Source organism: Arachis ipaensis, chromosome B8, assembly GCF_059453495.1.
Source record: "Arachis ipaensis isolate K30076 ecotype BB chromosome B8, ASM5945349v1, whole genome shotgun sequence".
Lineage (NCBI taxonomy): Eukaryota > Viridiplantae > Streptophyta > Magnoliopsida > Fabales > Fabaceae > Arachis > Arachis ipaensis.
Window position 1 is genome coordinate 140,394,477 of NC_142443.1, and position 25,846 is coordinate 140,420,322.

The 25,846-nt window shown below is 33.7% G+C and overlaps 3 protein-coding genes and 2 non-coding genes across 7 annotated transcripts; 3 read left to right on the top strand and 2 right to left on the bottom strand.

Moving 5' to 3' along the window:
- Positions 1-1,935: 1,935 nt before the first annotated feature.
- LOC107613308 (transcription initiation factor IIA large subunit) lies at positions 1,936-5,937 on the bottom strand. 3 transcript variants are annotated; one of them, XM_088497311.1, is made up of 11 exons: positions 5,460-5,937; positions 5,100-5,258; positions 4,866-5,006; positions 4,589-4,646; positions 4,458-4,516; positions 4,114-4,242; positions 3,525-3,668; positions 2,798-2,861; positions 2,545-2,720; positions 2,336-2,419; positions 1,936-2,241 (listed from the first exon to the last, which is right to left on the bottom strand). In XM_088497311.1, the coding sequence occupies exons 1-11, from the start codon at positions 5,589-5,591 to the stop codon at positions 2,218-2,220; spliced, it is 1,170 nt and encodes a 389-aa protein (XP_088353437.1). In that variant the 5' UTR covers positions 5,592-5,937; the 3' UTR covers positions 1,936-2,217. The 3 variants fall into 3 exon arrangements, with proteins under 3 accessions (XP_088353437.1, XP_088353439.1, XP_088353438.1); XM_088497313.1 differs by having other exon boundaries at positions 4,458-4,492; positions 5,460-5,819; XM_088497312.1 differs by having other exon boundaries at positions 2,545-2,711; positions 5,460-5,819.
- Positions 5,938-10,327: 4,390 nt separating this feature from the next.
- Positions 10,328-10,912, bottom strand: LOC110266147 (uncharacterized). Its single transcript, XM_088496538.1, has one exon. The coding sequence runs from the start codon at positions 10,910-10,912 to the stop codon at positions 10,328-10,330; it is 585 nt and encodes a 194-aa protein (XP_088352664.1).
- Positions 10,913-15,721: 4,809 nt separating this feature from the next.
- TRNAM-CAU (transfer RNA methionine (anticodon CAU)) lies at positions 15,722-15,805 on the top strand. The gene is given in 2 exon segments: positions 15,722-15,759; positions 15,770-15,805. It is a non-coding gene; the product is annotated as a tRNA-Met (tRNA).
- A 105-nt stretch (positions 15,806-15,910) lies between these two features.
- TRNAM-CAU (transfer RNA methionine (anticodon CAU)) lies at positions 15,911-15,994 on the top strand. The gene is given in 2 exon segments: positions 15,911-15,948; positions 15,959-15,994. It is a non-coding gene; the product is annotated as a tRNA-Met (tRNA).
- A 3,363-nt stretch (positions 15,995-19,357) lies between these two features.
- Positions 19,358-25,736, top strand: LOC107612930 (ribonuclease TUDOR 1-like). Its single transcript, XM_088497119.1, has 17 exons — positions 19,358-19,687; positions 19,990-20,166; positions 20,338-20,412; positions 20,539-20,652; positions 21,371-21,475; positions 21,910-22,119; positions 22,193-22,402; positions 22,477-22,584; positions 22,716-22,886; positions 22,976-23,173; positions 23,252-23,611; positions 23,709-23,939; positions 24,026-24,214; positions 24,295-24,375; positions 24,457-24,651; positions 24,806-25,183; positions 25,286-25,736. The coding sequence occupies exons 2-17, from the start codon at positions 20,011-20,013 to the stop codon at positions 25,472-25,474; spliced, it is 2,970 nt and encodes a 989-aa protein (XP_088353245.1). The 5' UTR covers positions 19,358-19,687; positions 19,990-20,010; the 3' UTR covers positions 25,475-25,736.
- The last annotated feature ends 110 nt before the right edge of the window (positions 25,737-25,846 follow it).

The following is a 25,846-nucleotide window of genomic DNA, read 5'->3' on the forward strand; positions in this document are numbered from 1 at the left end:
AAATCTGCATCATGGTGAAACTGAGGAAATGGGTCCCTGAACCACATGATATCGACATCCTGGAAGAGGAATATAATCACATCAATCTAATGTATACATCTTAGAAATGTATCTTGCTTTCTATATAGAGTATTTCAATTCTACTTTTCCTTTTAAAATTTTTATCCACCATGTAAAAAAACTCATTGTGTGTATAATGAAAGAACAGCCATTAAAATACTTACTGTGAATACAAAATTGTACCCCATCTCAGGAACAGAACATAGGAAATTGTCCTATTAACTGCGGAAAGGTGGATTGAACGAGGAAATTGAGATTGGAGTCAGAGACAAGGAAATGGAAGAAGATGTTCTCAGGGCAAGGGAGTGCTGGAGGATGAAGTGGACGGCAGCAATGGAGCCGGCAATGGAGTTGCGGAGGTACTCGAGGTTGAGGGTTAAGGCAACACGGACAGGGGAACGGTTGCAGACGGTGGTTAGGGTGCAGTTGTTGGGACGGCATTGCTCTGCATTTCTAAGTAGCTAGGTAATTCCAAGAATTTGGGATTAGGGTTCATCTACTTAGGGACTAATTTGAATTGTTTTAAAAGACTTGTCTTGTCAGTAATAAGAGGGTGCTACTTGGCATCTGCCATGTTGGCAGTTAAAGGGACACATCAGCGAATGTTTGCCATCTCAGCGAAGGAGATGACGGAAGAACGAACGTGACCATGTTGATCATATTTCGGGGACGAATTCGATTAATTTTATTTTTCGAGGACGAAAATGGAAATCGAGGTATATTTTAGGGATGATTTTGACTATTAACTCCAATAATTATTATAGATTCAAAATTAAAGGTTTTAGATCAAAGTGCTACAATAACTTTTGTGCTATTTGATAGAGAAGCAAAAAAATTATTGGACACAACTATCTAAAAATCTAATTACACTCCAAGATAACAATGACACTCAAGCACCATCCTAATTGAAAAATTTATACGTCATACTTATATTTGAAGTCAAAGTAAATTATTTTAACTATAACTATGCTCTCATCAATACATTATTACCAAAACATTTGTCCCAACAAAAAAATACCAAAACTCAACTCCTATTACAACAAATAAAATAGGTAATACAACAAAAATTTTATTTATTCACAACATCATTTATATTGCTCATTTATATTCTTCATTGATTATAGAAACCAACTTCATCAACACTAATATCATCACACCTAGATGACATAATAATCAAGTAATTAAAAAAAAAACAAATCTAAGAGACATCTTCAGATGAAAAACATATATACAAAGATGAAATAAAAAAAAGATAAGAAAATACATACAAGTCAATAATTCAGAAAAAAATATGTCTCTACAAGAACATATAATAGAAAGAAGAAAGAAACAACTCCAACAACCAAAAATAAAAAAGACAAACACGATATAAAAAAACTAAATCCGTTAATTAAAACAAATACAAAACTAAAAACAACAAATGAAGATATAACTCTATACAACTTCAATATAAAAAACTTATATTATAAAATATTTTAAATAAAAAACACGTCGAGTTTAATATTACTTAAGTTTGTATATATTTTAATTAATTTTTAAATAATATAATATTTTTTAAAATATACTATATACCATCATTAAATTATCATCCCGCTGGGATGTCACTCTAATTTCTTTGTTAAAATGTATTCTAGGTTTAACCGTTTTAACTTTTAAGTCAAGAGGCAATCTGTTATGAAAGAATGTAACTATCTTTACAAAAATGCCTCAACTGTTGCAAAGGAATATAATTCAAAGGAAAATTCCTTTTACTTCAGTACCCATTTGGCGTTTTAAATGAGGATTTTGGTACGGAATACATACAATGCTACTGTCATTAATTTCTCCTCTTAAACACTAAAACGTGCTTGTCTTGCCTATTATTAAACAAAACCAGGCCTAAATAATTCCATGATTATCATACAAATCAATTTTTGAATTGTCCAGTTATAATTATACAGTGCTAAAGATCTACGTACCTAACCATAAGTAAGGCCGAAAATTGCTCATCCTTTATGTACAATATTAAACAGGCCAACATCAAAACAATAGTCTCCAAAGTATAAAGGAATTCTCTCCTCCTCAAGCTTCCATTTTATAATTAAAATCAGAGAAAGATTACAAAACACTCGACGAGACTAATGGCGCATGCCTCCCGAAAACACTCACCCAACACAATCAGAAATCAAATTCCCCTGTCGCCTGAAATAGGGTAAAGTAGAATTCATTGTAACATTTTGAAAAAGTGAAATTAAAGGATGAAAAATACCATTTTTTGTCCTTGAGACCAACATACCTTATTGAAGAGAATGTCTTTATTATTTATGTGCATGATGCCATCCTTCAATGTGCATTTCCACCTGCTCTTGGTACGTGTCACCTGTATTTATAGTAAGTATAAGACTTTTACTCAGCAAAAGGATTCGACAACCTTGAACCATTAACTACATCATATTACAACAGCACTCATATCTAACATGTACACAAGGAGGAAGGTTGTATCACCTTGTCAAACTGAGCCAAAACAAGATGATGTGTATCTTGATCTTCTCCTTGATCCAGATCATCAAAATCATCATCGTCGTCATTCTCATTTAATGGCTCATCATCATCATCGTCATCTTCATTGTCATTTGCTGCCTCATTTTGAGCTACAAGAGCAGGGGTGCTTGCTGGTATCTCTAATAAAACGGCAAAACATCATCAGCAATATATATCTTCAAAATAGAACACTTATATAACCATGTTCCAAATATACCAGGAGGAGCCGGTGTATTTGCAATGTTGTAGTCTTCACTCAACACTCCTTCATAATTGTATATCTGCCACAGGATCAACAGAACCCAGCACAGATTATTGCACAAAACATGGTGAGAGTAGTGTTAAATGAAGCACGAAATGAATTACCAAAGAAAGATTGAATCTGCAAGCAAATAAAGAATCGACTAGGATTACAGAATCCAATCTTATTTCTTACCAATTATTTGGCTAACTATTACCAGCCACCAAAAGTAGCACCAAGTGTGATATGTATCATTCTCAAATATGCAACTACTTCAGGTTCCTTACATTACAATATCCACCTTTAATTGAAAATTTAACCACTAAGAATTCGAAATGCTTAAATGTTTCCTCAAGACTGTGAAGTCCTGTATTTGGCAATAATGAACAGGGAAAAAGGAGCTCATATTTACAATAAATCAAAGAGAACCGTGCAAATGTAATCTACAAAATTCCTTACTAATTATTACCTACCAGAAAGATCAATTCTGAAGTGATTATGAAGGAGTCCCCAATCCCAACAAATTAAATAGATAACAAGTGAATGTAACCTTATTTTAACATTGTACACAGTTATTAAATGCTAAATTGAAAGCTAAGGTATATATTAACATTTAACAAAGACCAAAAGTTCAAGGGATATGTATCCATTTTCCCCCAAAAGGAAAGGAGGCCCATAAAAAGAAAAAAAAATATCTACTCACATTAGGAGTAGAAATCATATCATCATCAAAAGGAATTGGTCCATCAAGTTGCGGAATCCTAGAAGTTGGCCTCACTAAATCAGCTGGTATTTTCTCTTTAGAAGTTATAAGACGTGCATTAATGGAGATTCCGCCTCCGCATACCTGAAAAATGTGAAATTAATAAAATGACAGAAATATAAGTATCTGCAGATAATGTTCAACCATTTTTCCCCCTCTTGAAAGATTTTAAATTTCAACCTATATGAGGGTAAGATTTAAAACTGAAAACAACACAGGCTCTTTTGACAATAATAGAGTAGAGTGATAGTCAACAGATTAACTGCAGATCAATGTCTAACAGATTAGTGTACTCCCAGTTAAATTGTGAATTGTCATAAACATAAGTGTAACTTTGATTCATTCAGGGTAAGTCAATAATCACAAATTCAGCAGAAATAACAAATATGGCAAATATTGACAATTAACATCAATATCATTAGTTATTGCAGAAGTAATTACAAACAAGATGAACCACCAAGAATTAAAAAAAAAAAAAAAAAAAAAAAAAAAAAAAAAAAAAAACTTGCCAATAGAAAACAAGATGTACCTCAACTTCAAAAGATCCAGATGCAGAATCTCCAGCCCCATCCTGCTGAGGTATATATCCATCAGCATTGTTATATTGTGAAGCCAAATCATCGCGTTTTCGTTTTCCCATGGGCGCTTTGAAGAATTCCTTGGTGTTTTTCAAGCATAAATAATATCTAAATGAGATGACCATATTTTACCTCTATAAGCTCACACTTAGCATTCTATAACAAATCACCCATTTAATGTGTGCAACAAGACAGGAGTATTTGCTGCTTCATACAAGAACACTATCATATGATCCCTTCAAGTTTTAACAGCAGGGAACAACAATTCTTCTTAATACCTCATTGGTTTGCTTACCTGTGTAAGAGGTTGATTAGAAGTTCCTCTACCAGCTTCATCCCGTCCATCATCGTAAGCTACAATAATACACATCATCATTGCACAAAGACGTTTCACTAAAATTTTGTCCCAAGTTTAAATGGACTCACCAACATTAACATCAAGTGAGGGCCTCTGGTTCATCCAGGGAGAGGGAGGCAGTTGTTGCTGCAAGATTTAAGAACAATCTCAATGTAATGATAATTAAAGACCCATGTGCAGATTTCAATAACAAGGTTCAGCCAATGACTATGTATTGATCCAACTGAATAAATGGAGAATAGTGATTGAGAAACTAAAACCAATTGGGGAAATTTTTCCGAAACTTTGTGATACAATTATGGAGCCAATCAGACAAAAAAAAAAAAAAAAAAAAAAAAACTTTACCACGTATGGACTAGGTTGTCCTCCTTTTACATCAGCATCATTTCCAGAAGAAGTGTAGTCGCTCGGTCCAGTTGGGATGTTATACATAGAGTTATCCACGGTTCCTGGTAAAGGGGTTTGCATTGGAGTTTGCAGAGGCGTCTGCACATTCGGAAAAAAGCCCATAAGTTATTAACTCATGAAATCACATAAAAGGGATAACCTTAGTGGTGAAAACTTATGATTAAGACTCACAGGTGGAAAAAGCATTTCAGCAGTAGGAGTTTCATACTCTTCATTCCCCTCATACGGCACATTAAGATCGTGAACTGCACCGGGGTTTGTCTTAGTTCCACTGGACCTTTCTATGGGAGCAACAAGAACACCAGCTTGTATCATCTTTGATTCCCACAACTAAACAAATCAAAATACAATAAACAAAATAAATAATAGCAAAACCAATAACCGATCGGATCTAACCCTAGATCAAGCAGGTCCAGCTCAGAAACAAAATATCTTGCAAACAAAATCAATTGAAGTAGGAATCTAATTCATGTAACTGAAGAAAATGATACGAAGGAATCAAAATGAGAAAGGGAGAGAAGATGAGATTACAGCTTGGAGCTCCTTGAGAACTTCCTCGCCGGGACCAGCGTTGTTGATGAACTCGTCGCGAACCTTGACGATGACGTCCTCAATTACGTCGATATAGACCTGGCTTGTGGTTACGGTGGCCGTGGCCGCCATGACGGAAAATTGCGGAAGCTGGGAGGTGCGTATTAATATTATTGAGTGTCTTGTGCTCTGAAATTGGGTCCGATTGGAAAGGAAGTGGAACGGTGTTTCTAGGGTTTGGGGGAGAGAGTGGAGTTGGAGCTGAGTGATACGGCGAAGAGAGAGAAAGAGACGGAGGAGAGAGAGATTTAGAGAGAGAATAAAAGAAAGAAAGAGAGAGAGAGGAATATAAATAGGTTTGCATCCGATTTTTAATCATCGATCCACGTGTTAATAATGTGTGTTTCCTTCTTTCATCTTTTTTTCCTTTCTCACTATACTTGAGATATTCACAAGGAAAATAAAGAATGTTAATTCATCAATTAGGGAATAAGATTGACAGTTATACTTGCGTTTAAATTGTAAAAAATACATTTAGAATATAGGGTCTGTCTTTGATAACTACATTCATTTTGAACCTTTGTAATATATACACATTAATTATTAACTATATAGACGTTTATGATTAGGTGAAAATTCAGGTATAGTTGATTTTATGTGAAGTTGATAGTTGAGATTTGAGAGTTGTTAGATGAAAATTTAGTCAAATCTGTTAAATTATCTAACGACTCTCTGTTATTCACTTCACGTGAAGTCAACTGCACTTAAATTTTCACCTTAAGATAAATATTTAAGCCTCCTATCAACTATACAAAAATTAAAAAAGAAAGTTACATTTAAAATCATCAAAGATAAAATACAAAAGAAGGTACAATCTTGAAATAGAAATTATTGTCAACAAGTGAAAGACATGTCCTGATTATAACTGTTGAAGAAACAATCCCTGTGTATACCCTATCCTGTTTTAAGTTTATTGATTCACTTTTAGATGAGATTCATAGGATTTTAACACAATTTTGGTGGAGTTAAAGAGGCACTGAAAGGAGAATGTGATAAATTAGCTGGGACAAAATGACAAGATCCAAAAGAGAGGAAAGATTGAGTTTAAAAGACCTGCATGCTCAAAATTTAATTTTGCTTGAAAAACAGTTTTGGAGGTTGGCTGTTAATTCTAATGTACTACTTAATAAAATGTTAAAGGGTCAGTATTTTAGATATAAGTATTCTTTGACTGCAGACAAAGGGACTAACCCTTCTTGGGGTTAGCAAAGTCTCTTAGAAGATAGAAAAATAGTGAAAAAAGGATTGTTGTGGAGTATAAGATCAAGAGATGATGTTAATGTTTGGCAAGAACGCTGGCTGTCGTCCCCATACCCATATCATATCAGTCTCAACAATCAATCTAGCAACAATATGTTTTCAATAATTAATAGAGTAAAGGACTTACTGACCACAGGAAGAAGATGGAACAGAGAGCTTATCGATTTAATCTTTTTTCTTGAACTAAGTACCTGCATCCTCTCCATAGAGCTGAATAATAACGGCAAGGACTCTCTGATTTGGGTCTTGAACTCGAAGAAGCAATATGATGTGGCGTCAGGATATGTGGTGGCGTATGGCTTTGCGCATGAGCCGATCAATCAACTACCTGCAATCATGCAAAATCCAAGAATTTAGAAAAAAAATTAAGGCTTACAGATACTAACAAAGATAAAAAAAAATTTTTGTGGAGAGCTGTGCATGAAAGATTACCTGTACTGAGGCTCATCCACCAGCGTTTCCAGTCGACTCCACCTTTGTGTCCCAGATGTAGATTAGCTCCGAAAACCATCATCCACAGCCTTCGATGGTGCAGTCCTACTCAGGAGGTACGGGGAGCAGTAAATTTGAAGCTGGTGCCGCTATTGCAAATTAAAGTGTTTCTCCCTTTGTGTAGTGGTGGATCCAAGTACTATTAAGTGCTGGAAGTGGGAGAGAAGATGAGGACGCCCTCAACATCTTTGTTGCTTTTGTTGGGCATTATGAAAAGCATATAATAAAGAGGTGTTTGAAAATGAGAAAATTCCTATCCAACAGATTTCGAACTCAACAAGAAAGATTTGCTAGGAGATGAATAGAAGACAAGTTTCTTAATTTCCTAATATATTTCTTTTTTTTAGTTTATTGGTTATTAGCGTAGCCACTTATTGCTTCAATTGGAAGAACCTCTACTATTTTTTTAGTCTCATATAGAACTTTGTATCACTTTCTTAAAGTAATGCAATTACTTTCACTTTGGAAAAAAAAGAATAATTATTTTAAATATTATTCTATATGGATTAATAGTAATTATTAATTTTTTACATAGGATACAAATATTTTTAAAATAAATAAAATATATTTTTTGTTCCTAATATTTTTAAAATTTTAAAAAATTATCCCTAATATTTAATTTGTTTCAATGTTATCTTTAACGTTTTCGATAAGTTTCAATTTTATTCTTACTATTAATTTTTCGATAGTCAACATATGGTCAATATTTTTCTTTTTAATTTTACTCCTCCTCTTATAATCACTACTATCATCATCATCAACATTTTTCTCTTCCACTCCATCCACCAGCCACTATTGTCATCCTACCCTCACTACTAGCTCTCCATTACCCACCATTCACTGCACTACTAGCACTGCTTCAGAGTACCCTCTCTCCCTCATTTCACACTACACCCACTATATCATCAACCTTCAAACCACACTACTGCCACTATCATTGAACCGTCCATCATCCACATCAACAACAATAGCCACCATCCTCTTTCCATCAAATCGCCACCCCCTATCTTTCTCTCTCTCTCACCAAAGCCTTTGCCATTTTCTTTCTCATCATCACATTCCACAACCTTGTGCCCCACCATCACAAATCCAACCTTAGTTCCATTTAAAATCATCATTAACAACAACAAAAATAACATGCAACAGAGAATGATGAGAAATTAATAGAAGAAGAAATTGAAATTGAAATCAAGAAAATGCGAGATCTGAAAAAAGGAAGAGGGAGAGCGAGAGTGGTGCGGTGGCACAATGGTGTCAATGAAGGGTCGTGGTGAGGTAAGGTGAAAATATGTGATTTTGTTCATGTTGATGATGATAATGATGGAACAGTAAAATGGGAAGATGTGGTCATGCAAATGTAGAGGGATCAGGTAGTAGTAGTGAGTGATAGTGGTGTAATAGAGTGGAGCAGTGGTGCAATACTGGAGCGGCTTGGGCAATGGGATAGGTCGGAGGTGGTGAGTTTAAGCACTGTGTTAGAAAGGTGCAGAAAGAGGGTGGTATATGATAATGAAAAAATATGGGAAGAAAGCGATACATGAGAGAGGGGTAAAATTAGAAAGAAAAACGTTGACCATATGTTGACTATTAAAAAATTAACAGTAAGGATAAAATTGAAATTTATCGAAAATGTTAAGGATAACATTGAAACAAATTAAACCTTAAGATATTTGTGAAACTTTTCAAAAACGTTAAAGACAAAAAGTATACTTTATCCTTTTAAAATTTATTTGGTGTAACCCTAATATCTTTACTTTGTAACTTATATGCTGAACTCTTCTCTCTTTTCACAGAATCACCACCTCTATTCCTCTCTGGTCTCTGTCGTCGCTGTCCAACCCAACAATTGCTGCCATTCTTAGTCCCTATCCCGGTGTCGTTCTTAGCCTCTCTCTCTCCACATCGTTCATTCTCAGTATCTCTCTTCACATCGTTCATTCTCAGCCTCAGAGCGTCGTCGTTCTTTCTGCCATCGTCATGGCACCGGCGCCCTTCCATTGCCGTTCAGCGTCGTCGTTTTCACTGCTCAGCGCCGTCGTTCTCATTCTTTAGAGGTGTCATCCTTAGCAGGCAGCGGCAGCATGGTTCTCAGCAAATCATCATTGTCATCAGCATCATGTCGCCATGGTGTTCCGTCTCTCCCTTCATAGCTACGTTTCAAGAGTTCCAATGGAGCATCAACCTTAGGTATGAATTTGTTTCATTGATTTCATTCAATTTTTTTGTTCTATTTATCTCATTTTCTTAGCTAGCTATTTCGGGATCTACTCACATATGGCATGTACTAATTAGGTTATCATTGATCATTCAAAGTTAAAAAAATATCACGACCACCCTAAAAATCAGATGAATTATAACTGACACACAACGTATGGTTCTAACCTAAGGTTGCGCCTGGCAACCCTTGGGAACTGGTAGCTAGGGGTGTTCATGGGTCGGGTGAAACCGGGTTCGATGTGACCCAGACCCGGCCCGAAATATATACCAGGTCTATTTGTTAGACCCGAACCCGATGAAACTTATACACTTTCGGGCCACGATTATACCGGGTAAAAACCGGGCCATTAACATTACATTACTTTGATACCTTCTTATAAGTTAGCATGTGAAAATATCCAAATTTCTAAGACTCCAACCATTATTTGACATGGTAAAATTCACTTAGAAAAATATAACAAGAACCAAATCTTCTCTAAAATTAAAGCATAACCATAATCAATACTAATATTGTCTAATAACACAAAATTTTTAAATCAATACAAATAACACAATATTCTGCCATTAGTCTAAAGTCTTATGCATTTTAAACATAAAACATTAACTTATAGTCTTATAATGACTAATAACACAAAGTATTAAAGTTTACAATACTTAAATTCCACATAAAAATAGTCATCATCCATCATTAATAACACAAAATATTAATTGTGTATGATGACCGGGCCGAGTTTGGGTGACCCGAGTTATGGCCCGAACCCGACCTAAAATAATGACCGGGTCTATTTTTGAGACCCTTACCCGACCCTAAACCCGATGAATTCACACTAAATTAGCCCCTAAAGTGTTCGGGGCCGGACCGGGTCTTCCGGCCGAGCCGGGCCATGTACACCCCTACGTGGTAGCGGTCCACGACATGCCTGGCGCGAAGCAAGCGCACTGGGGCAGCGTGTTCGGCGATGACCCAATTTTCCGCAGGCACTACATTTTCTCTTCTTTGGTTCATTTGTTACACGAGAATCATTTCCTCTACCAGTGCCTTTTGTCCGCACGCGGACCTGATCATTTATCCCACCACCCCCCTCATCGTTAAGGTGTGGATTCACATCTGGGGCCACACGCAACCCATTCTTGACCTCTAACATGATAGCATCTCGTGCCATTTTTTCATTGAAGACCTTGTAGTCCTCGTCCCTTAGACAAGCCACATTGGCAAAAATCTTACATTGGTCTACAAATGCACCAAGTCTGCTACGGTATCGGGATGCAGCATCGCCCGTATCAGTAACTTGTCTATCGGCAGTCACATTGTTCTTGGCGCTTTTGCACCACCTCTTGAGGACCAGAGTCTTTGGCAAAGAACCGATATCAATACCAACCAGAACTACAATTATGTGAACACAAGGGATCCCATATGACTCCATTCTGCGGTAATTACATTGAAATGTTCCATTGTGCAGTTGATGCAAGACTTGCCAGGTTACCTCCGGGCAGCAATACTTCTGTATCACATAGCAACATTCATTTTCACAATCCTGCCAGTATACAATGTAAAATCTTACGTCTCGCAAAGTAGGTGCCACGCGCAAAGTCTATGATGAGCATCTGGAAACACATGCATAATAGCTAGCCTCATAGAAGGATCCTCATCAGTTATAACTGCCTTCGGGGCCTTTCCCGGCATGCATTCCAGAAACCGTCTCAGCACCCATTTATACGAATCCTGTAACTCAGATGAAACCATTGTTGTTGCAAACACGCATGTTTGATTATGATGATTAACCCTGGACAAAACAATGACAGGAAGGTTATACGTGTTCCTCCCATAGGTCGCATCAAAGGCGAGTACATTACCGAATGCCTCATAATCTTCCTGGCTTCAGCCATCACTCCATATAAGGTCATACATATGAGAACCAGCCGCTACCTCATACCTCCAAAACAGTTTTTCATCATTTCTGGCAGCACGTTCGAAAAATCACAGTGCGGCATTTACATCTCCATTCTGTAAAGCACGTTGCTTTCGAACCTCATTGTGCATATCTTGCTTAGTAAACCTTACTAAGTTAAAGCCCCCAACCTGCATCGCAAATGACTGGTATATCTTTGGAATGCTTATCCCAACTTGCCTCATGCTATTCATTTGAGCAATTTCTACATCGGACATATTTCTGTGTGCAGATATCCAATAAACCTTTCTGAGAGTAGGGTGTGGTTATGATCATCCACAAACTGTGAAACAAACCATTTTCCATTTGTCTGATTCTTCTTTATCCTCATCTCTGCTACACACCTGCATCGCGTTATAGGCTTGTGCTCTCTTTTCCTATCCAGCTTATCTAGCCACTTCTTGTGTCTAAATCCTTGTCTATTTGCAAACAAAAGTGTATCTAATGATCTCTCCTTTGGCATTTTTTACCCTCTTAGTCTTCCTTATTGCAAAATCTTTTAGCTTACTATAACTCATGTAGAATTCTCTTGCTTCCCCAGGGGTAAAGAACTCCATCTTCAACGCTGACATGACTTGGTACCTGAGCCGATTGAGGCTTTGTGTTTGTCTGCATCATTTTCGGAAACCCTGTTTCGTCCCCTAAGATGCTCATGTCAAAAAGTGTCTCCTGCACAACAATTAACAATGCTACAATTACCCTATTTTTCATTAACTTATACCATTCATCTTCACAAAGACAAAAAACTAATATAATACCAATATGCAAGTTCTCCCCTATCATATACCTCATTTAAAAGCCCGTCCTCTGGATCTGGAATCGCCGATTCATGATTGGTTGATGTCGATATCGGCTCATGATTAATGTTGTTCATTTGTTTCCTAATAGGCTGAAGCTGCTTCTTCTAAAAGATCCCTTCACTTGTGGTTCTTAAAAACTTCAACAATTGCATAGGCAACAATAATAGCCAGTCTGGTCGTCACAATCTGGCCAATTGATGCAACCCTGTTAACAAAGCAAATTATTGTAACATGTTAACATAGGCAACACAGAGCTTCTGCTCCAATTTCAATACTTCCAGGAATCCATTACACTCACTACATCATCATCGGGAAAACCCATCCTATACAAACAACTACCCCACCTTGTTCTCGAGGCCCTTTTTCATAACACATGAATTTATCATACCAAACTTTACTTGGAAGATTTCATTCAAACCCCGAAACATAATGCAAACGATTCAAATACAGAAGCATGGGGTTCATTAGCATTTCCATCATCAACAATAAATGAGGAGTTAACAACACTCACCTTAGCCCAAGTAGTCGAGGCACTATGACGTCTGCGGCGTATACCCAAACAGATCACACTGCATCAACGTCGGCCGCCCATTCACTCAACGAGACGCCCGCGATTCATGCGTAAATATCCAGATTCGGCGCAGGTAAGATTTGTTCTGAATCTGATCCGCTTGATCCAAACACCTTCCTCAACGCATGCTCAGCTCAGAAATCTCACCAAAGTGTTTACGTATTTGATGATGACCTGCCTCCCTTTACTCTTTCTCTTTGCTATCCTGCCCACAAACCAAAAGACCCCAGCTAAAAACTTGTCTTTCTCATTTTAGAGCTGTGTATAATAGACTTTTCTTATTAAAAATTAAGGGTAAAGTAGTCATTCACCTCCACCTAAAAGACAAAAAAAAAATTGGAACTTGTTCGTACATGGCTCACCAGTATGCCAAGCCCGTATAATGCCTCACCTGAAATGTTTCCTAAAGTTTAAACTCAGTTGTCGACTTTGACGTGGAGAACCAAAATAGTAAAATGATATATCAATCAACATACGTATGGAAATTACTCTAAAAACAGAAAAAAAATATATTATTTTTTTGAAGGCGATTTTTCTTCTATATTAATAAAAATTAGTAAGAAGATATAATAAAAAGATGAATGAATAATTATAACCAAATATAAAAACATAATTTTGTATTTTATAAAAAATGATAAAATCTCTAAAAAAAATACATATGGGAATTAGTAGTTACTATCTTATTACCAATGTTAATAATGAGGCTTAGCACAAATGACAGCTAGTTTAGGCTGTGTTTGTTTGTTGAGACATAAACATTAATTATTAGACACAGCAGTATGTATTTATCGTTTGTTTATTAAAACATAGATTTAAATAGACACAACGATTCATAAATACACACAAAATATATGTATATCGTATTCTTTTTTAAAATTGTGACACAGTAACACAATACATAAGACACAAAATTTGATCTTTTATATTTAATTATTTTTAAAATTACCAATTTTATCCTCGTATCTTCTTTTCACTTCTGTTCTTCCTCTTCTGCTGTTAATGATTTTCTCTCTTGCTTCCTCTGTTACTGTCGCTGCTACTGTCGTCGTGCCATCTTCACTTCATCCTCCCTGTCTCACTTTCTAAATCCCCTTCTCTTTGTTTAGACGTGTACTCTCACACCTGCAGTTCAAATCAACTAATATCCAAAAACATAGAGAGAGAGAGAGAGAGAGAGAGAGAGAGAGAGAGAGAGAGAGAGAGAGGTGGAACTGGAGAATAGGATATATAATGGAGGTTGTACGTGCGGTGGATCTTAGTCAGAATCAGAGATTATTGGCGAAAATGAACAATTTCGTAGTTATTGATAGCATAAGAAGAACGAGACCAGAGTTCCAGGTGAAGATGATAGCGGGACCAAAGCTGACTACGAAGCCATCAGCGAGCCAATGAGATTCCAAATGCTGAGTGTTGACAAACATTCCCAATTCTGCGCCGCAGCACTTGATTCCTCCACCTCTATCGGCATACTTCTTCCATTTTTTTCTTTTCTTGTTTATATCTGGTTTAATTTTTTTCTTTTATTTTTTTAAAAACATAAGAAGTGTTGAGTTCATTATTGATATAGATTTTTTGTTGAGTTTTTCGTAGTAATTTAGGTTGATGTTAATTTTAGTGATAATAACGATAAAAAATAATAATGATTATGACAATAATAAAATATATTAAAGAGAATAAAATTAATATTTAATTTATACATTTGTATCTTATACATTATTACTAGATACATTATAAGATTTGTGTACTTTTATGTTTATGCATTTTTATATATTTATGTATGTGTATATATATTTCTAAGACACTAACTAAATAGTGCCTTAATTTTTATAAGCATTTAGTCATCCTGATAATTCTTATCCATTGTTAATAAAGACTTAACATAATTGACACTTAACAATTTAGCATCGGTTAAAGTTTTTATTTTTCACCCAAAAAGTTTTTATTTTTCAAAAATACTTTATTAAAACACTTTTAAAATTAATAATTTAAAAATTATAATATCTATGTTTGACGATAAATTAAATTAAAATTAATTTTTAATAAATATAAATAATAATTATATTTAATAATATAGATTTTAATTTTTTAAAAATTATAATAAACATAAATATAAAAGTAAATTTTAATATCTATTAATACATACAATTGTATTAATTTTTTAAATTTAATATGCACAAACTAAATTTTAAAAACATCTTCTTAATGCTTTCAAAAACACTTCAAACACATAATTCTTTTCATTTAACATAAACATATTTTTTTACTTTTGAAAATCACAAACTTTTCTATAAAAAAATTACCAAAATCATACCATAGTCGTTATCTCAAAAAAATATGTATCAATATTTGTTTAGAGATTTTATTAGCCAGCATCCACGTCCATTTAGGAAGTCTTTGATGCGGGCATAGATATGTATATTATATTATTATTGTTAATTTTGATACATATATCTGTTATATTATAAAATTAATAGATATTTTAAGGTGTATATCAAAAAAATTAAAACTGAAAATAACATTCTTACCAATTTTAAATGTAATTTAACATATAAATACAGTAGAACGTTAACATTCACTCATTTAGAGGAAAGAATGAAGGTTGCAAATTTTCACTTTATAAGAATAAAGAATAGCAAATATTATAAAATGAGTAGCTTTACAAGCACTCTATATCGTTATTCTTTTTATTCAAATAAGTTTAGATGTTTTATTTTATATATTTTATTATTTAGTGTTTAATACTTTAATGTGAGAATAATTATAATAGTTGGTCTAGTAGTTAATTTACTAGTTTGTTTAAGTAAGTGTTAAGAATTTGAATTTTGAATTAAATTTTATCTTATCGAGTCAGAGGATACTATAAAAAAAAATTAAAAGAATTAGACAATTATTGTAAGCAAATTTACACAATAAGGGGTGGTGGCGCAGTTGGCTAGCGCGTAGGTCTCATAGCTAAGAGTTATCCTGAGGTCGAGAGTTCGAGCCTCTCTCACCCCAAACTTTTTTTTAAACATTTTATGTTGTGTGTGTTTAACATTTTGAATTTGCTATAAAAATAATCAAAAGAATTAGATAATTATTGTAAGCAAATTTATTCAACAAGGGGTGGTGGCGCAGTTGGCTAGCGCGTAGGTCTCATAGCTAAGAGTTATCCTGAGGTCGAGAGTTCGAGCCTCTCTCACCCCAAATTCTTTTTTATTTTATTTATGCGTGTTTAACATTTTGAATCTCCTAAATCATTAGATGCTTATAGTATAATGTACAAAATCAAATCTTACTCTCATTATATAATGTATTAGCCAATTACCTAAGGTTAAAATTCCATATATATTTTATATATATATATATATGGAAGTGGATAATGAAACTCCTAAATTAATAACATTATTCCTTATCTATTAAATTGTTAATTTTCTTCCTATATTATCCCTCAATTTAAAATAAGCTTACGAATTTAACCAAAATAATCTTGAAGATCAAAACACCAGAAATACAAACTAAATCTATTTCAACTTCTATCATCTTCTTCGCTTTTATTGGCTCCCAAGTCCCAATTTTTTTAATTTGATTTTATTTGTGTTAGAGTGTCTTTTGTTAAGATAGAGCTAATTATTTTAATAGTTAACTCAACTTATTTGTTTCGTTAAACTCTTGTTTTTTGTTCTCTGTTTGTAGTCGAACAAACCAACTAAAGATCGAAACATGTGTTAATATAGTTATTAAACCTGGATTAAAACGAGTATTTAAATAAGTCTGAGTATTGTTTGAATTGAATAAATAATTAACTCGAACAAATTCATATAAAATCGGTTAAAATCATTATTCTAAGAACTAGACCAGAAACTTGTTCAATTAACTGAAAATTAGTCATTAAATTAGTTCGGTTTAGAATAAAAATTGACTAACAATAAATCGATCAAAAAATTAGTTAAACAATTGATTAACTGATTGAACCAGTTTATTTTTTAACAGTGAATTATTTAACATAATAAAATATAAAAAATTATTTTTTTAATATTTAATTGAATCTTTAAATTTTTGGTTTTATTGGTTTGATTATTGATTCAAATTTCAAAATTTTTGTCAAAATCAAAATATATTAAAAATGATATGTTTTGTTTGTCCTTCATTATACAAATGGGTCGCCGGGTTTAAGAGGAGTCTTTGGAGATTGATTAAACAACTAGCTCATTAATCCAATAATTCAGTGCGTTAATCAGATTGATTATCGGTTTGAACTTAATAACTGTGGTCGTTGATAATTTCACAAATAATGACGTTAGACTTTAAAGAAGTTAATGGATATCTGTGGATATGGTACGTCAAACTTTTTACAAGAGACATTCGAAGTCAAAGGTAGTTTATTTGCTAAAAACTTTAGCGTCATTAAAGTGGGATACTGCGAATACAACAAATAACAATGCCCCGATTTAGGTATTTTATTACTTTTAATGGTGGTGGATGTCAATATCACTCACACCCTTAATTGTTGCTACTTGGTTGTTGGAAAAGGAGAAAGAAAATAGAGTAAACTACTAATTGACTAAATTATTAATCCAAATTTTGCATAGTTGGAAAAACGAATCTTAAAAGATATTAGTGATAAATAAATTTTTAAAAGATTTTAAAATATGATAAAAAAAATAGATATTAAATATATTTTAAAAAATAATTTAAAAATTAAATTTTGATGCAAATTTTTGTAATCATTATTAAAAAAAATATTTTTGTAATTATTATCTTTTGTAATCATTACTTTTATTATGAACGACCACAATTGTTGGAAAATAAAAAAATTTAGAAATCAAATTTTGAATTTCTTTGTCTTTTTTAAAATATTGTCACAAAAATTTAGATTTAATAGATAAATTGTTTGTTAAATATAAAAAGTTTTTTTATTATTTATAAAAAAATATAATATTTATTAATTTTTTTTTGTCATATTTTTAAATAATTCAAAAACTGTTTTGTCGAAAACATATTTCACGACTTTTTTTTTAGCGGTCGAATCTTTTAGGTAACGAATTAATAATTAATCAATAAAATAAAGGCTTTACAAAAAAACAAAAAATGATTTTTTAATATTATTTTGTATATTTTTAGTATGTTGGTAATATAAAAATTAATTAATTTTAATAAGAAGTAAAAAAAATATATAAAAAAGTGTATAAAAAATAGTAAGGATAATAATCTTTTTAAAAAATAAGAATAAAAAATATCATTTTCCATGTTCTCTAATAATAGCCACGTGCTCCTTTAGCGCAAGCTTGGTAGTTGGTAGTTGATACTCACTAGTACTAAACACTTAAAAGTTAAAACTTAGCAGATGCAATATTTTTTTCTTGAATCAAATCCGAAATTCTGATCTCAAAATCTTATGCCATGAAATACCTAAAAGATATATCCTAATAATTCATAGTCATTTTTATGATTTGAAAATTATTTTTTGAAATTTAAATTTATAACTAATATTTAAATTAAATATAATTTATCTTTAAAAGAAGAATACATATAATTTTAAAAGAGAATGAAATTTGAATTCATATTTTTATCTTTTTTTTTTCTTTTTAAATCAAAATTTCAATTTATATAAAGTGAAATTTAATTTTCATATCTTTATTCTACCTTTTTTACATTTAAATTATAATTTTTTTAAAGATAAATATTATTTTATTAATATAAAATAAAAGTATTTTCATAAAGAAGTACAAAAGAATTGGGTACTTCTATTTATTACCAACTGTGACTGAAAGACCTAGCTTAAAGAAGAGTAAAGTAAGAGTAAAGAAAATTAGTAGCATCTATCAGGTATATTCACTTAATGAAAAAAAAATCATAATTCATAAAGTTAAAAAGAGTGAAAATAAGATTATTATGTTAGTTATTATTTATTCAATTAAACAATTAAGAATTTTTGTTTTTTTAGAAAATATAACTAAATTAGTAAATTCAGTTATTATCTAATAACAATTTTTTTTTTAAATTTTAAAAAATATTATAACATAATGATATAGAATTTAATTTTGATATACTACCATTATAAAATTGTTTTATAGGTATATTTAGGATTTATTTGGGTGCCATTTTTAAAAAGATTTTTTTAAATGATATTTTTTTAAAAAATCTTTTACAAAAATAAAAGTAATTTTATATTTGCATATCTCATATAAAAAGATCTTTTTATCTATCAATTATGTTTAGATAAAATAAGATAAAAATACTTATTTATTTATTTATTTATTATATAAAAAATAAAAATTATAATTTTTCAAAAAAATATATTTTTTATTTTTAAATATTTTTATTTTTATTATTAAAAATTTGTCAAATATATTAAAAAATAAAAAATATTCTTATTTAATTACATATATATTAATAAAAATAATTATTTTTTATAATAATTATTAAAAAAATAATGATATAATTATAATTATTTAATTATATAAAATATTTTATATTACCAATGTATTAAAATTAAATTATAATGGCGAAATATTATCTTTATTCCTAACGAGAATGGATAAGTTGGATGACAGTTTCGTAATTATTGGAAACTCTAGGGTCATTCTGTAATTCAGCTCATAACCCACCCACTCTCGTCCGTGTTTATATATATAACTCTCTTCCTTCGAAACACACTCTTCGCTTCTCTCTGCATCTTTCACTCTTTGTTCCGCCGCTGAATCTTCTGATATCTTTTCTTCTTTGCACGCACGCTCGTGCTTCTCATTCCGATCCCAAAAAAAAAAATTACAAAAAGAAAAAAAAAAGTAAACAAAAAATCACCTTAATTTTTTATTTTTATAGAATTCAGTGTTTTTTGTTTCGGTTTCAGTTCAAACTCTTTTTCAGAGATCCCGAACTGAGAGCAGTTTCAAGGTAACAGCAAATCGCCACACGTGATCGCATTCTTCGATCCGTGTTTTTCTTGTTTTTCAATCATGCATGCGCTGATCCATCTTCATTTTTCTGTTCTCTGTTTCTGGATCTAAATTTTCCAGCTCTTGGACTTTTCTCCTTAAAGTTAATTATGCAGAATTTAAGATTTCTTTAAATGCGTCGTGTTTTAAAAGAGTCTGTGAATGTGTAACAATGGATTTGACCTTGTGTTCAGAAAACTTGTTTTTTTTTTTTAATATAATTTGAAATTTATATATTTTTGTGTGTTGTGATGGTTGCAGATCGTGAGGTAGCTGTTGAAAATGGCGTCAGCAGCGGCTGGACCGGGTTGGTTCAGGGGAAGGGTGAAAGCAGTTCCTTCGGGGGACTGTTTGGTCATTGTGGCCTTGTCAAGCTCTAAGCCTGGTCGCCTTCCTGAGAAGACTCTCACCTTATCATCTCTCATTGCTCCTAGACTGGTAAGAGAATTTCACCTTTTTTTTTTGTTTGACTTCATTGATTTAGGTGTTAACTTGTTATGCTGTTATGTATTTATTTATTTGCATGAATGAATTTATATATTTATATCTGATATAATGCTTTTGGTAATTTATCTGGCATTGATGCTATTTTTGCTACTGATGATATAGGCACGTAGAGGTGGTGTGGATGAGCCGTTTGCGTGGGAAAGTAGAGAGTTTCTGAGGAAGCTCTGCATTGGGAAGGTGGGAATCATGAGTTAGTTTTTGTTGTTCTGATTTTTTTGTGATTGAGTGATGTGGTTTTTTGTTATTTTGGTTGCCATTTATGTCCTTCTGATGAAAATCTGATTTTTTGTTTTGTTTGATTAGGAGGTGATCTTCAAAGTTGATTACACTGTGCCTTCCATAGGCAGAGAGTTTGGGAGCGTTATGCTTGGTGACAAGAATGTTTCACTGCTGGTTGTTTCTCAAGGATGGGCAAAGGTTGGATACTGTGTGCTTTCATCTGACTGTGGCAAAAGCACAAGAAATTATCATTATTAATTATTAACACCAGATTTCATTTATTTTCCCACACATATTTTCCGCCATTATATTGCCATTGAAATAGTCATATATTTCTAATTTCTCAACCTAACCTTCACAAATTCTAACACAATCTTCATATATTTTTTATTTTTCAACCTAATCTTCACAATTTCAACACAAATACATCTCTATCATGTATTAGGTATGAACTACTATCTATTTATATTATTTTTTGTTCGTTGTTTTTGTATTTTTTAGTAGATGTTTGTTTTTCTCTCTTCTTTAAAACGTGAAGAAGGAGACATTGGATAGAAGGAGACATTGGATTATCAGTACTAACATTGGATTACATACAAGTTTTATTATTGACTAATGATAACTTTATTTATATTAATATAGAGAGTAAATCAAATAAATATTTAAATTATTGGTCTCTAAAATTTGAAAAAAAAAATATTCTTCGTTATAAATATGTTTATTATAACTTTTTAAATTTTTAAAAACTGTTTTACCAAACACAATTGCAGTGCTTGTGCTTATTAAAAGCTATTTTTAGAAGACAACTTTCATAAGCTACTTTTGAAAAGTAAAAGTTTTGCCAAACCAAGCCTGTGTTTGTTTGAGTTACTTTCCGGCTGCAGGAGTTTTTATTGTTGCAATTTCATTCTTGCAGGTCAGAGAGCAGGGGCAACAGAAAGGAGAGGCGAGTCCCTACCTTGCAGAGCTGTTACAATTGGAAGAACAAGCTAAACAAGAAGGTCTTGGTCGTTGGAGCAAGGTTTGTTTGAGTTTTCCTGTTAATGAAGGTTTCTGTTTCCTGCAAAACATTAAAAATTAGACTCCATCCTGTATGTTCTGTTGACTTGGTTTACTTGAAAGTTGAAACCAACCTGCAGTATGTTAGGCATCTGTGTTTGATGAAGTTAGCCTTTTCCTACCACCATTAATATCTCTTAAGTTAACTAAATAACTGGTTGCATGAAGTTTGTGTACTCTTGTACAAGATAATTCAGGTCTATTTTCAGAAAGAATTTATGCTTTGATATCCACTGTATCATAAGTATGATCTTCTGCTGCCAATCAAAATTAACTGGACAGAATGATGCTAGAATGAGACAGAAAATAGGGATGTAGTGACAGACTGACGGTTCCTATCTAATTATGAAAATCTCTCGAGTACAGCATATGTGATTTTTGTTTTGGCAATTGCAGGTTCCTGGCGCTGCTGAGGCATCCATTAGAAATCTTCCACCTTCCGCCCTTGGAGGGGATGATAGTAAGTTCAATGCTATGGCTTTGTTAGATGCTAAAAAGGGAGTACCTATGGAAGCAATTGTTGAGCAGGTTCGTGATGGGAGTACCCTCAGGATATATTTGCTCCCAGAATTTCAGTTTGTACAAGTTTTTGTTGCTGGAATTCAGGTATGTTCATGAATGCTGCTCTCATTGCCAACCTTTTTAGAATAAGCTGCTTAATATTCACCCTTTACATCAGGCCCCACAAATGGGAAGGAGAGCTACATCTGAAAGTGTTGTTGAATCAGAGTTGACAACTGATGACACTAATGGAGATGCTGCAGGGGAAACTCGAGCCCCACTTACCTCTGCCCAAAGGCTTGCAGCTTCTGCATCCATTGAAACTTCTGCTGATCCTTTTGCACATGAAGCTAAATTTTTCACTGAGATGCGGGTGTTGAATCGAGATGTGAGTAACCTTCTACAAGTTATATTACTGTTCACCATATCTGAATATTTTCTAAATTCTAAGTGGATATTCAGGTTCGCATTGTCCTGGAAGGTGTCGATAAGTACAAAAATTTGATTGGGTCAGTGTATTATTCTGATGGTGATTCAGCAAAGGACCTGGCATTGGAGCTTGTGGAAAATGTAAGTGATTTATTCGTGTAGTGATTACCGTGAATTTATTATGTAGACTTGGCTTTTTGTGATATTGAAACAAGTTTGTGTTCCTTCTCTGATTTTCCTTTTGAAAAAAAAAAATTTGGTTCCATCAAAAGGGTTATGCCAAATATGTTGAGTGGAGTGCTAATATGATGGAAGAGGAGGCAAAGCGAAAGTTGAAGAATGCAGAGCTCCAGGCAAAGAAGAGCAGGTTAAGGTGTTGGACTAACTACGTTCCTCCCGTTACAAATTCAAAGGCAATTCATGACCAGAACTTTACTGGAAAGGTAAAATATTTGCCACACAGCCATTTGTTTATGCCAAAAATTCAATTGCAAGTGTACATTTTTATAATATTGATACTTGAGTCTCACAGGTGGTGGAGGTTGTGAGTGGAGACTGCATCATTGTTGCTGATGATTCCATTCCATATGGTAGTCCTCTAGCTGAAAGGAGAGTTAACCTTTCAAGTATTAGGTGTCCAAAAATGGGCAATCCTCGTCGGGATGAAAAGCCAGCTGCCTATGCCCGCGAAGCAAAGGAGTTCTTGAGAACACGTCTCATTGGAAAACAAGTATGGAAATATCTTTTTATATATCTTTTGATACCATTGGTGACTTCGGTTATAATTCGTTTAATCTAATTTTTTCAGGTGAATGTTCAAATGGAGTATTCTAGAAAGATTGCTCCCACAGATGGATCTGCACCATCGGGAGGTGCTGATAACAGGGTGATGGATTTCGGATCAGTCTTCCTGTTGTCCAATGCAAAGCCTGGTGGTGATGATGCCCCTTCATCTGCTCCACCTACTGCAAGTCAGCAAATGGGGGCGAATGTTGCTGAGTTGGTAGTTGCACGTGGCTTCGGAACTGTCATTAGACATCGCGATTTTGAAGAAAGATCGAATTTCTATGATGTTCTTCTTGCTGCTGAAGCACGGGCCACTGCTGCAAAGAAAGGGATCCATTCTAACAAAGATTCTCCAGTGATGCATATAACTGATTTGACCACGGTGAGAAGAATGGTTACAATTTATCTTAAATCTTGTTATTACTCTGAAGCATACCAAACACAACTAAAATATGTTGTTTCCTTTTATCCATATTTAGTCGTCATCCAAGAAAGCCAGAGACTTCTTGCCTTTCCTACACAAAAGTAGAAAAATTCCTGCTGTTGTGGAATATGTACTCAGTGGACACCGATTCAAATTGTTGATTCCAAAAGAAACTTGTAGTATTGCCTTTTCATTCTCTGGTGTCAGATGTCCTGGACGTGGTGAGCCATATTCTGAAGAGGCAATTGCCTTGATGAGGCGGAAGATAATGCAGAGAGATGTTGAGGTAGTTTAGTTCCTCTTTGCGCCGAACTCCTTTATTTTGCTTTGGTTATTAGTCATCAAATAATTTTTTAACTTTCATGTTTGCAGATTGAGGTCGAAACTGTTGATAGAACTGGAACATTCTTGGGGTCTTTATGGGAGTCCAGGACCAATGTGGCTTTGACACTACTTGAAGCTGGACTAGCAAAACTTCAAACTTCATTTGGAGGTGACAGAATTCCTGATTTTCACCTTCTGGAGCAAGCTGAACAATCTGCTAAGAAGAAAAAGCTTAAAGTAAGAACTGATACCCAACCATTTTTGACATTACTACAGTTCCTCCCGTGCTAGCTATACTTATGTGAATTGTACTGCAGATCTGGGAGAATTATGTTGAAGGAGAAGAAGTATCTAATGGTGCGACACCTGTTGAAAACAAACAACAGGAAGTGCTTAAGGTGCGTAGGATATTGCGTCATTGATTACCCTTGTTTTTTATTTAAAAATCGTAAACAATTTGGATCATTGTTGTTCCATAGGTTATTGTCACAGAAGTCTTGGGTGGTGGCAAATTCTATGTACAAACTGTTGGAGATCAAAAGATAGCATCTATTCAGCAGCAGCTTGCATCTTTGAACCTTAAGGATGCTCCAGTGATCGGTGCTTTCAATCCCAAGAAGGGTGACATAGTCCTTTGTCATTTTCTTGCTGATGACTCTTGGTATCGGGCAATGGTAAGTTAATCGGAAACCTATTTATTCCATATCTTTACTCAAAGCATCTCAGTATGGTTTATATGTCATACCATATTTCACTTTGGCAGTTTGAACTTTGAACATAATTTTGCTTTTAATTGAGTAACGGTGTAAAACTGATTGAAATGTGTAGGTTGTCAATACACCTCGGGGACCAGTTGAATCTCCAAAGGACAAATTTGAGGTGTTTTACATTGATTATGGTAACCAAGAAGAAGTAACATTTAGTCAGTTACGACCTCTTGATCCGTCTGTTTCTTCTGCACCCGGTCTTGCTCAATTGTGCAGCCTTGCATACATTAAGGTTCCAAACTTGGAAGAGGATTTCGGGCAAGAAGCAGCCGAATATTTGAGCGAACTCACTTTGAGCAGTGGAAAAGAGTTCAGGGCCAAGGTTGAAGACAAAGATATTTCTGGAGGAAAAACTAAAGGTCAGGGTACTGGATCAGTCCTCGCAGTTACTCTCGTTGCCGTGGATGCCGAGATCAGTGTTAATGCTGCTATGCTAGAGGTTTTGTATTTTTCTACACATTTTTCATTTTGCCTTGTACTCTATTCACATTTCCCTACAAAATGCAATCCACCTGAACATTTTTTCTTATGGAACTTCCAGCAAGGACTTGGTAGGGTAGAGAAAAGAAGCAGGTGGGACAAAAAAGATAGGCAGCTAGCCCTTGATAATTTGGAGCAGTTCCAGAGTGAAGCGAAGACTAGCCGTCACGGAATTTGGCAGTATGGAGACATTCAATCCGACGACGAAGACTCCGCTCCTCCTCCAAGAAAGGCCGGCGGCCGGAGATAAGTGTAACAGAAGGTAAATTATAATATAGACATCTTCAGAGAGAACGTGGTAAGTGTTATTATAGGCATGAACATTGAGTTTTGAGGTAGAGAGGAGAATGAATATGCCATGCGGCAATACTCTGTAAGTTTTGTTTTGATTTTTGTTTTTTAATTTTATTTTTAGATAAAAGGATATTCGTTTCCATAGATGGCAAAATAAGGTGCATACAGGATTCTAAAGTTATGAGGACAGTAAGAGACGTTTCCATCATAGCCGAAAATTTCATGAATATCTTTTTAAATAATTTTTTAGTGGCAATTCTTTAAACAAAACACCCAAATCGCAAAATGAACTACATTTTCATTAAAAAGAATTTATACTCACTTCAAT

Excerpts from the sequence above, each read along its gene's own strand:
- LOC107613308 (XM_088497311.1), bottom strand. The coding sequence starts at position 5,591 with ATGGCGGCCACGGCCACCGTAACCACAAGCCAGGTCTATATCGACGTA. Across the intron at positions 5,007-5,099 it reads CTGAAATGCTTTTTCCACCT|ACGCCTCTGCAAACTCCAAT; the intron begins GTGAGTCTTAAT and ends CCGAATGTGCAG. Across the intron at positions 4,517-4,588 it reads CTCACTTGATGTTAATGTTG|CTTACGATGATGGACGGGAT; the intron begins GTGAGTCCATTT and ends GTATTATTGTAG.
- LOC110266147 (XM_088496538.1), bottom strand. The coding sequence starts at position 10,912 with ATGGAGTCATATGGGATCCCTTGTGTTCACATAATTGTAGTTCTGGTT.
- LOC107612930 (XM_088497119.1), top strand. The coding sequence starts at position 20,011 with ATGGCGTCAGCAGCGGCTGGACCGGGTTGGTTCAGGGGAAGGGTGAAA. Across the intron at positions 23,940-24,025 it reads TAATGCAGAGAGATGTTGAG|ATTGAGGTCGAAACTGTTGA; the intron begins GTAGTTTAGTTC and ends TCATGTTTGCAG. Across the intron at positions 25,184-25,285 it reads TTAATGCTGCTATGCTAGAG|CAAGGACTTGGTAGGGTAGA; the intron begins GTTTTGTATTTT and ends TGGAACTTCCAG.